Source organism: Myotis davidii, unplaced genomic scaffold, assembly GCF_000327345.1.
Source record: "Myotis davidii unplaced genomic scaffold, ASM32734v1 scaffold271, whole genome shotgun sequence".
Lineage (NCBI taxonomy): Eukaryota > Metazoa > Chordata > Mammalia > Chiroptera > Vespertilionidae > Myotis > Myotis davidii.
Genome location: NW_006284839.1, coordinates 1,858,249 through 1,873,130, shown reverse-complemented (window position 1 = coordinate 1,873,130; position 14,882 = coordinate 1,858,249). Strand labels below are relative to the sequence as shown.

At 35.5% G+C, this 14,882-nt stretch overlaps 1 protein-coding gene across 1 annotated transcript in view; it reads left to right on the top strand.

Moving 5' to 3' along the window:
• BTAF1 (B-TFIID TATA-box binding protein associated factor 1) overlaps positions 1–11,914 on the top strand; it is a 92,975-nt gene extending 81,061 nt beyond the window's left edge. The window contains 6 exon segments of the mRNA XM_006755114.2: positions 2,119–2,244; positions 4,090–4,242; positions 6,241–6,452; positions 7,989–8,148; positions 8,489–8,659; positions 10,298–11,914. Of these exon segments, the coding sequence (XP_006755177.2) occupies positions 2,119–2,244; positions 4,090–4,242; positions 6,241–6,452; positions 7,989–8,148; positions 8,489–8,659; positions 10,298–10,441 (966 nt within the window). The 3' untranslated portion in view covers positions 10,442–11,914.
• Positions 11,915–14,882: the final 2,968 nt, after the last annotated feature.

Below are 14,882 nucleotides of genomic sequence, written 5' to 3'. Positions count from 1 at the left end.
TATTAGTGGAATGCTTTGAATAAGCCACAAAAGGGGAATAGCCTTTGGCTTTATCACTCTAATCTAGCTTCTACTTTCCTAAACTTGAAAAATATTCTGTTTTAAATAGATGTAGATAAGACACTAAGTGGATCTGTTTATATATGTCGATATATTTGGATAAGTGCATTTTGCATTAACATGCAAAATTCAGTATTACAGTTGCTTTCTCATATGTCTAGTTAATTGAAAAGGTTAAACTGATGAAGAAATGTTTATAAGGGCCAAAAATCTGCCTATAGTGTCTTATCCTCACATATATAACATTATAGGTATCTTACGTCAGTCCCCATTTTTACAAATAAGGAAACTGAAGCTCAGAAAGTTAAGCAACTTGCTCAAGGTTGTATAGCTAACATATATTAGGATTGAGTTTCAAACTTTGGGAAGTGGGGATCACATCCCTTTTAAAGTATTATTGCATTACCAGTAAATTTCTGAAATAAATTTTGACTTCTGTGCAGGTCTGATTTTGTACATAGAGACCATTATCAAGGGAATGTACTGTATGCCTTTCCTTGTGTAGTATTTTATAAGGGTAAATTGCCCCTTACAGGCCATGTCTTACGAAGACACTTAAGACATGGCCTATAATCAGAATTTTTTGTTTGAATATGTACTTTATGTTCTAGGTTACTAGTCATTAATCTATTTCAGTAGTATGAGTTGATCAAATGAATAAGATATATAGACTGACCCTACAAACTTACCTTCTTTCCCCTGTATGTAAGACAGCCTGTTAGTATATATTTATGCAGCTAGAGTTTAGATGCTAATAATTCTGTGATCATTTATATTATCTACCCTATTTCTCTGGACCTCCATTCCTTGTTTGTAAAAATAGGGTTAATGTTTCTTAAATATTGTATGGGTAATGGGATGAAGAGTTTCAATAAAGAAAAGGTGCTATGTGAAAAAAGGCTGTAATGATATATCAGTGATGGTATTAAAATATCAGCATAAAATACACTAAGTAGACTGGAGGCAGGGAGCTGGGGAAGGAAGTGACATTTGGCTTTATTTAGCCCTCTAGATTTTCTTCCCTTTTGCATTGTTTTAGCATGTACAAGCAGAACCCAAACCCCAAGGTAATATTTTAGATTTGCCTTTTAGGCAGCAATATTCTTTTAAAAGTTGGTCTCTTGGAATGTACCTTTAGTCTTGATCACATAACTTCACTTAAGGGAGATTTTCTAATTTACTTGTAAGAGTTCAGATTCTTTTTTAGTGGTATTATATTTATCTTCTGAACAGAGTGGAAAAATTAAGTCTAGGACTATTTGACTACTGTTTTAATATTTTAGCAGCTAACTTAATGTGTTGTACTTGTTTTCTAAATGTAATTTTAAAGGAATTTACAAAGATATATCCTAAGAAACCAGAAACACCAATCAGAAAGGATATATGCACCCCTATGTTCATAGCAGCACAATTCACCATAGCTAAGATCTGGAAACAGCCTAAGTGCCCATCAGTAGATGAATGGATTAGAAAACTGTGGCACATCTACACGATGGAATACTATGCTGCTCTAAAAAGGAAGGAACTCTTACCATTTGCAACGGCATGGATGGAACTGGAGAGCATTATGCTAAGTGAAATAAGCCAGTCAATGAAAGAAAAATACCACATGATCTCACTTATTCATGGATAATTGAGACCATTATAAACTTTTGAACAATAATAGATACAGAGGCAGAGCTGCCTCAAACAGAGTGTCAAACTGCATCGGGAAGGCCGGGGAGGGTTCGGGGGCGGGAGGTAGGGGGGTAAGAGATCAACCAAAGGACTTGTATGCATGCATATAAGCCTAACCAATGGACATAAGACACTGGGGAATAGGGGAGGCTAGGGGACTGTCTAGGGCGGGGAAAAAAATGGACACATATGTAATACCCTTTGTAATAAAAAATAAAATTAAAAAAAAAAAAAGATGGATTATCTAATCAGTAGCAAAGTGCAGGTATCATAATTTAATGAGAGTTGACTTAAATTATTGCTCTTATTGGCCTTTGCTATCTTAGTTATTTTTTCAACAATTGAAAATAAGTATATTTGTTTGTGGGGGAAATTTTACAGGTCCAGCTCTATGAGGACTTTGCTAAGTCTCGTGCCAAGTGTGATGTTGATGAAACAGTTTCTTCAGCTGCACTTTCTGAAGAAACTGAAAAACCAAAGCTTAAAGCCACAGGCCATGTATTCCAGGTATAGATTACAGTCTACTTTTTAAATGTTGCCTAAGTATGTTCTTCAATGCAGATTTTACATGGAACACTGAAATGTGCGTTTATTTAAATTTTTAAATTACTGTGTATACATTCTTGGAAATAGGGAAAAGTGCCAATCTATTTTCGTATTAAGTAATTTAATATTAAAATTAAATGTAAAATGCAATCTACATTGTTTATTATATATTTAAAGGGGTTTTAGAATAGAGAATCTTTTGCTTTCCATTTAAAAAATACTGGGACACCTACCACAAGGCAGTAATTTTTCTAGGCACAGGGATTAATTAAAGCAGTGAGCAAAACAGACTGCCTCCCTTGTAAATATGAAAAATGAATACATAAAATGCATGTAAGAGAAAAAGCAGAGTGTGGGGTTATGCAATATAGGAGTCAGGATAGGTTGTGATTTTTAATTGAGGGCTCAGGTATGGCCTCACTGAGAAAGTGACATTTTAGCAGAGATCTAAAGGAGGATTGAGGCATGGCAGTTATGTAAGGGGAAGCAATTCTGGGCAGAGGATACAAAAACTACAGAAGTCCTGAGACATCATGCCTATTGTGCTCATGGGGGTAGCAAAAGAAAAAGACATGGAAAGTGCCAACTCACTTGTTTTCCCTTTTGAAATATACTATAGAAAACCTTCCAAACCCCTTTGCCACCAATAAATTAAATGCTGCAAGCATTTTTAAAGATAGAAGAGGAAAAAGGTAGTTGTAAAGGCTAATAACTCTCTCTCAGTTTCTATCATAGTGTCCAGTCATCTCTTGTGCCTTGTCAGTGAAGCTTGCTAATACAAATCTCCAGGGCAAAGGGTGAGACACAAATAATAGCCCAAGCAAAAGGCAAAAGAGAAAGGTTGCGGCTGAATTAGAGAAAAGAAAGAAGAGATCCTATAGGGTTCTGATTCTTAAACACAACCACTTGAAATCACCACCTAGCACCCCAACCCCCACCACAGACCTACTGAACCAGAATACTATGTAGAGGGGAAAGATCTGCAGATTTATCAGGTCTTCAAGACATTTTATACACAATGATGTTTGAGTAACCCTTCTATGGGAAGTGATGCCTGGTGCCAGAAGCATCTATAAGCATTATGAGGCATTTGAGTGGGAAAGGGTTAGGTATAGGAGCTAATGAATAAACTTCTTTCTGCCATGAGAAGCTCATTGTCTAGTGGGGGATACAAACAGTATGATTGATACAAGCTATAAATGCTCTAAAAAATAAATACAAACTACACAAGAAACAGATGAAGGCATCACAGATGAGATTTGAACTGATTCTTGAAGGAGTAAGGGTAGTCAAAAGAGAGAGAAGGGCATTCTAGACAGTAGAAAAAGATACTGAAGTGCAAACATTTGTGACATGTGAAGTGATCTTGACACACACACACACACACACACACACACACACGGCCCGATGCACGAAATTTGTGCAAGAGTAGGCCTTCCTTCCCCCGGCTGCCGGCACCAGCTTCCCTCTGGCACCTGGGACCCGGGCTTTCCTTGCAGCCCCGGTGTCATCTGGAAGGTTGTCTGGAAGGACATCTGGTCTAATTAGCAGATTACACTTTTATTATTATAGATATACTAGAGGCCCAGTGCACGAAATTTGCGCACTCAGGGAAGTCCCTCAGCCTGGCCTGCGCCCTCTCATAGTCCAGGAGCCCTCGGGGGATGTCCGACTGGTGTTGCCTTGGCTGGCCTGGCACCGCCTGTTCGGCAACACCCTCACCCCCACCAACCAGTCATTCCACAGTTGGGTTGATTTGCATATTACGCTTTTATTATATAGGATATACTTTTTCCTCTTTTAAAGGCGTTACAGTACTTACGTAAACTGTGCAACCATCCAGCGTTAGTCTTAACACCTCAACACCCTGAGTTCAAGAGTACTACTGAAAAACTGGCCGTTCAGAATTCTTCACTTCATGATATTCAACATGCCCCTAAACTCTCAGCTTTGAAACAAGTAAGTAGGTCTTTTAAGGGTTAGATGTGTGTTGAACATTCCTGATCTAGAACACTAGGTAAATTTGCATTTCCAACAGATTACTGATATATTTACCATTTTTATTTTTAATTTGGTTAAATTTTGGTATAGCTTTTTAAAAAATTGGGGTAAAATACATAAAGCGTTAAATATGCCATTCTATATTTAGGTATATAATTCAATGACATTACTTACATTCACAGTATTGTACAACTGTCACCACTATTTACAAAATATTTCTGTACCCATTGAGCAATAACTTCCCATTCTCCTTTTTCCCCAACACTGGGTAACCTCTAATATACTTTGTGTCTTATGAATTTGCATGTTCTAAATATTTCATGTAAGTAGAATTATAATACTAACGTATTTCACTTATTTTCAAGGTTCATTCATGTTGTAGCATGTATTGGTACTTCAACTTTATGGTTGAATGATATTCCATTATTACTGTTATGTTTACACCAGATTTTGTTTATCCAGTCATGTGTTGATGGGATATTTGAGTTGTTTCTACTTTTTGGCTATTGTGAATAATGCTGCAGTAAACATTGGCTTATAAGTATTTGTCTCTCTTCAGGTTTTTTTTGGATATTGACATAGGAGTGGAATTGCTGGCTGGGTCATACAACAATTCTACGTTTAACTTTTCAATAGCTGCCAAATTGTTTTCCATTGTGGCAGCATCATTTGCATTCCCACCAGCTATGTGCCAAGGTTATAATTTCTGCATATCCTCCCCAAAAATTATTTTCAATTTTTTTTAGTATAGCCATCCCAGTAGGCATGAAGTGCCATGTCATTGTTGATTTGCTATCCCTAATGAGTAATAATGTTGAGCATCTTTTCATGTGGTTATTGGATATTTATATAACTTTGGAGAAATGCTGTTTAAATCCTTTGACCATTTTTTAAGTTGATGGTTTATCTTTTGGTTGAGTTTTAGGGATTGTTTTTTATTGTAAATATTAAGCCCTTACCAGATATGATTTGCAAATACTTCCATTCTTTATTTCATTGTTTTTCACTTTCTTGATAATGGTTTCTGATGAGAAATCAGGGGCTAGTCTTAATTGAGGATCCCTTTTGCATGACAAGTCACTTTTCTCTTGCTGCTTTTAAGTTCCTATTTTCAAATAAAAATTGAATTTCATCCACATTTTAATTATACTACAGGCTTTAAATTATTTTTAGTTTATATTTTTGTACATTGCTTTTTTACCTGCAGTTATTACTTAAACTAAACTCTCGTTTTAGAGTGCCTCTTGTCACACTGAAGTGTCTGGAATTAAGAAATTTAGGAACTCTGCAACTTAGGCCCAGATTATTCCTGGCTATTCTTATGGAAGGCTGTTCTAGAACCCTTCTTTTTAGATATTCAGAGTAAAGGTTCTATCTCAGGAGAGAACTAGCTTGCTTTCTTTTAAAATATGTCTGTTCTCTGAAGTAGAGGAGAAATTTTATTTGCATTTTAAAAATCTGGCAATTGAAGTAAAGAAATGTTTATCAGCACATAACAGTGCCAGAAGTATCTAATATTGCTAGAGCCAGAATTTTAAAATTTCAGTAGAATGGAATGAACTGAAACTCCAGGTGACAATTAAAGATGATAAGCACAGTCAATTTTTAAAAGAAAAACACTTATAGATTCTGTCAGACTTGGCAAACATAGAGCAAAGTTGAATTTGATTTGATGGTAAGTTCACTACAAACCTACTGTATGAATTAGTTGCCAGTAAATAAAGCTAATATGATCTTGGTGGTTAAAGCAGTGTAATGGCCAAAATGAGGGCATCGTAGTTTCACTGTATTTTATATCAGTTAGACCAAATTTTGAGTATCATTTATAATTTGGGACCATTATTTATTATAACCATAATAAATAATCTAGGAACCATTTTATATGAGGTATAGCTTGAAAAACTATTGGTTGCCTACTTTTATTGAATGCCTGTGTAACAACTGATATTTTTCTAGTTGCTGTTGGATTGCGGTTTGGGAAATGGCAGCACTTCAGAGAGTGGCACAGAGTCTGTTGTGGCCCAGCACAGGATCCTAATCTTCTGTCAGCTGAAAAGCATGCTTGATATAGTAGAACATGATCTTCTCAAGCCTCACTTACCCTCTGTCACTTACCTGAGATTAGATGGAAGCATACCTCCTGGTCAGAGGCATGCCATTGTTTCACGGTAAGTGGCTTCTAAAACTCCTATAAATCATGGCCATAATCAGTGTATTATTTCTTACATAGGAGTTTGCCTCATGAAGTATTTTCTTTAAAAATATAGAAAAAACAAATTAGAGAAAAAAAGATTTTTCTAAAAACCAAAAAAATAGAACTACAGAAATACCATTGAATAAATAGTTTGTTTAGCTAAAAAAGTGTGGCTTTATTAGGATAGCACTTTGAAGGGTATGAAAGAAAATTTAAGGCATCAACAAAAAATAGAGATAACATTTTACCTCACCTTTTTGGGGCGAGTTGGGGTGGGAAGAAGCAAAAATGTGGCTTAGCTGAGATCTGTATCTTCATCTCTGTGTCTCTGCTCAGAACAAGTTGGACGCTGGCCCAGCTAGGAAGCAAAATCAATGAATGCAGTGTTTCCTAAGTGTGGCCTGCACCCGCTGCTTTAGAAATCATAGATTCCTAGGTTCTGTCTCAGACTTGTAACTTTAAGAGTAAGCATTTTTAACAAGCACCCTCAAGAGATTGTTAAGCATGATACAGTTAGAGACCCATGATCAAGCTTTGGAGACAGACCCAGGTTTGACTTCTGACTGCTATTTAGGCAGTGTTCTCTTGGGCATGATTATCTTCCACAGAGCTTGAGTTTCCCTAAAATAAGGACAAATGATAATATCTTCATAGAGCTGTTACAACATTGAAGTAACATAATGCATATAAAGCTCAAAGCCCCATTGCTTGAATCATAGTGAAATCTAATAAATGGGAGCTTGGTAATAATGTTAGTTTTTCTTTTTCCTTGAAGTTATTAGATGTCCTTTATCAATATACTGGAGGCCTAGTGCCAGAAATCTGTGCATGGGTAGGGTCCCTAAGCCTGGCGGGCAATGAGGGCCAACCTGAGCCTGCCTTTGTTCTGCGCCGCCCCTGGTGGTCAGCACACATCATAGCAAGTGATTGAACGCCTGAGGGGACACTTTGCATATTAGCCTTTTATATATATTATATATATAGATTTTAGGACCAGTACAATAGCAGCAACCCTCAATACCCTTACCCTCTACCTTCCCCGACTGATCTAGCCTTTCCCCCATTATCTTCTGTTTCTCTACATTAAAGGTTGATAATTGAGTTTTGCCTTCATTAGAATTAGTGTTTAGTTACATTTTTTCAATTTAGTCTTTATCTGATACTCTACAAACAGAAATAAGTCCAACTGGATTATATTTTAAAGTTTCTGACTTTCATTCTTTCTACTAAAGATGTTATGTACAGGGTGGGGCAAAAGTAGGTTTATAGTCAGAGTATGTGAAACCATTTATTCTTGTATTATTTTCATACAAACTGTAAGCCTACTTTTGCCCTACCCTAAATACTAAAAGAGAATAGTTTGATTTCAGGTGGTCACAGAAGTGTCTATATTATGGAGTTGTAAATAAGTGTTCTCATTTGTGTTCTTAATTTTTATTAAAGTCTAATTTTTGTTATATGGGTACATTAGAAATGTACTAATTTTATTTTAAAATATCTATACTTTTAGGTTTAACAATGATCCATCCATTGATGTTCTCTTACTTACAACTCACGTTGGTGGCCTGGGGCTTAACTTAACAGGCGCTGACACAGTGGTATTTGTGGAGCACGATTGGAACCCCATGCGCGATCTACAAGCCATGGACCGGGCCCATCGCATTGGGCAGGTAAAGAGTCACCACTCACAGGTGTTAACTTGTGAACTGGGAAAAATACTTCTCAAAAAAGACAGGAATTGGTTTAAGTTTCTACACCTGATACTAACAAATGTTTGACCTTAGGCAAGTAGCTTAATTCTGTGGCACCACTTCCTCATGCACTAAATGAGGTAGCTTAGGCTAAGAAAACTGGGACTCTATCCATCACTAATATTCTGTGCGAACGTTTTAAATTCTTGGGGCCAGATAACCCCACCATAATTAGATAGTAGTTAAATATGCAAGCCCTTGACTTGCTTTACCTCAAACCAATCAGTTTATTTGTGCTTAACTTTTTTTTCTTACTCAGAAACGTGTGGTCAATGTGTACCGATTGATAACCAGAGGAACATTGGAGGAGAAAATAATGGGTTTGCAGAAATTCAAGATGAACATAGCAAATACAGTTATTAGCCAAGAGAATTCTAGTTTGCAGAGTATGGGAACAGATCAACTTCTCGATCTATTCACACTTGATAAGGTAAAGAATTTAACACAATTTGCTTTTTTTTGTTGTTAATAGGATATTTTTTCCATTGATTTTTTTTTTTTTAGAGAGGAAAAGAGGGGGGGAAACATCGATGTGAGAGAGACACATTGATTGATTGGTTGCGTCTGCAACCGAGATACTTATCCTTTACTGGAATTGAACCTGTGACCCTTCAGTCCGCGGGCCAGTGCTCTAACCACTGAGAAAACCGGTTAGGGCCAATTTTCCCTATCTTTAATGCATGCACAGACTTCCTAGGGTTGCTTGGTAAAAGTATTGAAGCAACTAGCAAAAGGCATTCACTTTAAGTATCAATAGTATCAACTAGACAATTTTTTGAGGAAATTTTTGACGTCCAGCTAAAACTCAGGATTCTTGGGGATGTTTGAAGTTTTGATTAATGTCTCCAGTGTTTTGCCCCAAGATTTCTTTCCTTAGTCCTTTCCTGCTAACGGACATCTGTCACTGAAGTCAGCTAAACCTGGGTCTATGTTTCTTGCCCTGCCTCTTGGTGATCTTAGGCAAGTTAATTTCTTTGAGGTTCCACACCCTTTGGAGAATAACAATGCCTATATTATTACATGGTTATGAAGTTAATATATGTAAGCACTTAGAAAGGGTATCTAGTATAGATTCTCAGTACATAGTAGCCATTATTGTTATTATGGGTGATGGAACTAATATCCATAATCAAAGGATGCACCATCTGGAAATACTGGTCAATCTAATGTAAAACTAATATGGATGGAGTTATAGTCCTGTCTAGGTTTAGAAAGTCAGCTGTACAACCAGTATAAATTATAGTGAGAATTGGCCTTAGATAATGTAATTAAGCTAGCTGTAATAACAGAATTGTAATATCCAAATCTGAGAGAAAGTAGTTCCACTGTACTGTGTGGTTCAGCCATATTTAAATATTATGTCTGGTTCTGGGTGCTGCATTATAAACAGTAAGTCCCCAAAAGATTACCAGAATGGAAGAAGGTTCTTTAATCATATCATATAAGGTAAGGTTAAAAACAAGACATGTGTAACCTAGAAAAAGGAAAGCTGAAACAAATATGGATTGCTGCCTTCAAATAACTTTTATGTGTGACTTTTAGCAAGGAGAACTGGACTTGGGGATGTTCCAGGGAAGCAAGAACTATTGCTATAAAGAATCGTATTGGGACAGTTGGGAAGATTTGAATATGGACTATATTAAATCATTTTGTATTAAATTTTCTTAATTTGATCTTTGTATTTCAGTTATGTTAAGAGGATGTCCTTGTTCTTAGGAATACATGCTTATTTCTATCTAGGGATAAAGGGGCATAATATCTACAACTTCCCCTTAAATGGTTTGGGTAAAAAGCTGATTATTTAACTATATGTCTGGGAGAGAGAATGACAAAGCCATTGTGACACAATTAACTGTGTCCTGTGTAATGTTCTTATAATTCTGTAATCTTAAAATGACAAATTAGGCCTGTGGGAAAAATAGAATAAGCTATCTAATGAGATGAACTTACCATCACTTGAACTATTTTTTAACTCTGTTGAATAAGAGCAATGTTAGAAACAAGTATGGTATTTTAAAGGAAAATCTAATTTTTGAAGTTAATGATCTTTCTGCCAATTTTTCTTAAGGATGGCAAAGCAGAAAAAGCTGACACCTCTACTTCTGGAAAAGCAAGTATGAAGTCAATTCTCGAAAACCTGAGTGATCTTTGGGATCAAGAGCAATATGACTCAGAGTACAGCCTGGAAAATTTTATGCATTCTCTCAAGTAACTATCAAATATTGTTAACGCAATTGCTGCTAGTTCGGTTACATTTCTGCTGATATTCAGCAAATTTCAGAGTTTATGGTGAACTTTTAGCTCAGTGTGTAAATAGATCTGAAGAATATTCAGCATAATGCTGGCTCTTGTTTCACTGGGGGGAACAAGTTATTCTCAAATATTTGCACTGTATTAAATTTAAATGTTAATGTGAAATGGTATAAATTTTACATGCTGAATAGCTGCAGAGCAGAGGAACCAAACCAGGTTTACATGTGCTACCATGAGGTGTTCTTACTGGGAACGAGCCTCCTATTTTACATAGACACTTTGTACAGAATAAATATCCAAAAGTACGTTAGTGTTCATGTACATTTTTTTGTTTAAATAGAACTTGTTTTTAAAAACAGGGCTTTTTTTCATAAAAGCCTCAATGAGCCATAATTTTAAAAATAATGACTATACTATTGGTCACTTTTAGAATATGAAAATCTTAGACAATGAATTGAACCATGCCCTTGGTGAAACCTTTGTATATTTAATGCCGATGCATAGTGTTTTTCAAATCTTTAACGTCATTTTGTCACCTTTTAAAATATATCAACTATTCTAAATACAGGTAATGGGCTATTTAAGGCTATCATAATAACATCCTATTAAGAGGGTGTTTGTTTTTAATTTATCTAATGGCTAGAATATAGCCAATTCAGAGAACATATGTACACAATAGGTTTCAATCATATATATATATATATAATATATTTTTTGTAACTATAAACATATACAGTTTTCCAGAAGTAAATTTTACACTCTTTAGAATTCTAAAACCTATGTTGATAAGACTGTTTATTGAAGTAATGCATGACTAAAGCATAAAAAGAAATAATTCCTTTCTATACACAGACATACATACCTATATGCACAGACATACACCTGTCCTGCATCTGAAAAGGTGCTTGGTATTGGTACTAAAATCATGTAGTTATACTGGGCAGCAATAACTGGCCTGAAGTTGATTAACTAGTGTTAGAAAAGTGATCTCACTGGTGAGGGTGGATATATGTATATAGATGTGCATTTATGTGTATGTATATAATTTTATAAATTTCACACATAAATTAATAATGCCTATGTGCATATATATATATGTATGGGACATATTTGTATATACATGTACAGGTAATAAATATCCCCAAGGTTTGTGGCTGGTTATACACATAGGCATCGGTTAAAAAACCATCAGACCTCAGCTGTAAAATAACTGTTCTGTTAAAAATCATTACTTATATTGTTCTGCAGCTTTTACACATGGACATTTGTCACATTTCAGTAGCTATGACAACCATACTGTAACATTAAACCTAGCATTCCACAAAAGAGTAATAAATAAGATTGAAACTGTAATATATATGCAACTATGTGTATTATTTGTACAAAATGATTATTTAAAAAAAGCAAAAGAATAAAATGATTAGTTCATACATACAAATAATTAGATGATTTATTGTTTAGAATTTACATTCAAATTGCAAAAAATCAAAAGGAAACTATATAAGACACCCATTGTACATAGCACTGGGTAACTGAGCCAGTATATACCTGAGTTGAATTTTTTTTAATTAAGTATTTATATGCTATTTCCATAAGCCAACTATTGAGCATAGCTCAGAGTAATTGATATTTTTCTAAGACTATGTAAGGAGCAATATATCATTAAAGAAATAGGAAGAGAATTCACAACATAAATGTTGAAGTTGTTTCCAAATTGGAAGGGCAAAGTTGAAGTCAGATGTGTAGGCAGTTTAAATTTTTTTTAAATATATTTTTTATTGATTGCAGAGAGGGAGATAAAAACATCATTGATGACAGAATCATCAATTGGCCGTCTCCGACACGCCCCACAGTGGGGATCAAGCCCGCAACCCAGACATGTGCCCCAACTGGGAACCAAACTGCAATCTCCTGGTTCATAGGTTGATCCTTACCACTGAGCCACTCAGCTGGACAAGGCAGTTTAAATTTTAAAAGAGTAGGATATTTCTAGTAGCACAGGCAGAATAATGATAATAGTGATTGCCTCTAAGGGTCAAATGTAAGGGGAAGACTTAGTGTGACTATAACATTAAAGCTGCCCTAGCTGATTTGGGTCAGTGGATAGAGCATCGGCCTGCAGACTGAAGGGTCCTGGGTTCAATTATGGTCAAGGGCACACGCCCAGGTTGCGGGCTTGATTCTCTAGTAAGGGGTGTGCAGAGGCAGCTAATCAATGATTCTCATCATTGATGTTTCTATCTCTCTCTCCCTCTCCCTTCCTCTCAGAAATAAATTAAAATATATTTAAAAAATAATACCCTTGTCCTGGCAGTATGGCTCAGTTGGTTAGAGCATTGTCCTATATATACCAATAAGTGGCGGGTTCTATTCCAGTCAGGGCACATAACTACGTTGTGGGTTTGAACCCTGTGTGGGAGGCAGCCGATTGAAGTTTCTCTCTCTTTCTCTCCATCTCACTTCCTCTCTCTAAACTCAATTAAATATTTTAAACAAAATTTTAAAATACCCTTTTGAGTTACACAAAATTAAATCTCATTCCAGCTTTCCAAATAAATACAAACAGGTAAGAATTAAGTATTCTCAATTAACTGACCAACTAGGAGTCAGTAGTGCAGCCTAAGAATGGCTACATGAGGAGAATTGGAGTGAACTGAGTAGTGAATAATAGTAAAAGAAATTTACAGCTGTTAATTTTGTGGCTATGATAATGATATGGTAATGTTTCTTAAACTGTTCATGTGGGAAACAAGCATGGGAGAATGTTAATTTTTAAAAAAACATATTTTTATTGATTTTTAGAGATAGGGAGAAAGAGAGAGATAGAAACATCAGTAATGAGAGAGAATCATTGATTGGCTGCCTCCTGCACGCCCCACACTGGTGGTCAAGCCTGCAGTCTGGGCATGTTCCCTGACTGAGTTGAACCGTGACCTCCTGGTTCATAGGTTGACGCTCAACCACTGAGCCATGCTAGCTGGGCAAGAATGTTAATATTTTAAGCTGGGTTTGGATTCATGGATATCCATTGTACTTTTCTCTCCCTTTTTTTACTATAGAAAATGTCAGTTAAAAATAATTCAGAGGTTATCAGTTATGTGTTTCCTATAGGAAAAGCAGTTTTTAGAACTAAAAATGTTAAAATTTGGGGTTCTGTGTATAATTTATTATATGAACATATCCATAAGTATTTGTCAAAAAAGATTCTAGTGTTTCAACAGGAGCTTATTGTAACAAGGTGAAAGTCTCTGATGTTGGACTGATTGACCCAGAATAGTATAATTTTATTCCTTTAGATGATTATATAAGCTTATTCAAAAAATAAATACTTCAGTGAAGCTGTTTGAGAATGTGACCACTTAATAGTTTCCCCAATTTTGCCTCTAGAAGTAGAATGGAAATTATATAAAAGTAATAAGCATTCTATCACATCCATTCCAAAAGATCCCAATACAATCGTCTCCCTTGTTAAAAAAAAAAACCCTCAATTTTTCAGAATCTATGCTGGCGTCAGTGAGCTGTAAAGTGAAATTGATTGCTGAAAAATCTATTATCAAGTGCCAGAGCACTCAATGTAAAAAACAACAACAAAAACTTGAGTTATGCCAATTAATACAAAATGTTTATTTTACTATTTACACAAATCAGTACCAGACATTACTGCTTAGGAGACAGAAACTACCCCCAATTCAAAAGAAGGTTCTTAGTCTGGTAAATTCCCTCAAGCCAATGAAGTTCTATTGAAGAATACAGGGGCTGAGATCCTATTATCTGTGTAGGGACAAAAGACTGGGTTTCAGGCTAACAGGATAAAATGGAACTATGACTTAATCCCCTCCATAAAGTCACAAAGATCTAATGTATTCAAACAGGACTAGCAGAACTATCCAGGAGCCCAGAAATAAAGTTATCCATGAGAAGTCAGAATCCCAGGCCTGCACCATTAAGTTTAAGGTCTAGACTGAGTGTATACTGTGAAACCACAAATCAAAAAAACAACAAAATCAACTCTGGGACTCTAGCAGAAGCAAATACATATAGATAGATTCTGGTAGAATTCCACAGGGGGAAAGGTTCTAAGATTAAATGTACATACACATACTACCTAGAGGAAGAAAAGTCAGCAGATGCAAATAAGAGGGCTAGTTCGTTAACTGCAAATTAGAATAATCTGAAAAACCATAAAATGATTAAGATAATTCAATATAAAAATAAAACATTAAAAATTAGGCAAATTTGAAAAGATCTAAAAATGAAAAAGTTACTGAAATTGGAAATGTGATAGTTATCAATGCAGATTAGACACAGCTGAAGAGAATTTGTGAACTGGGAGAGTAATTTTACAAAATTAACCTACAATGAGATACAGAGATGTATTGACAGAAAATAGGAAAGAATAG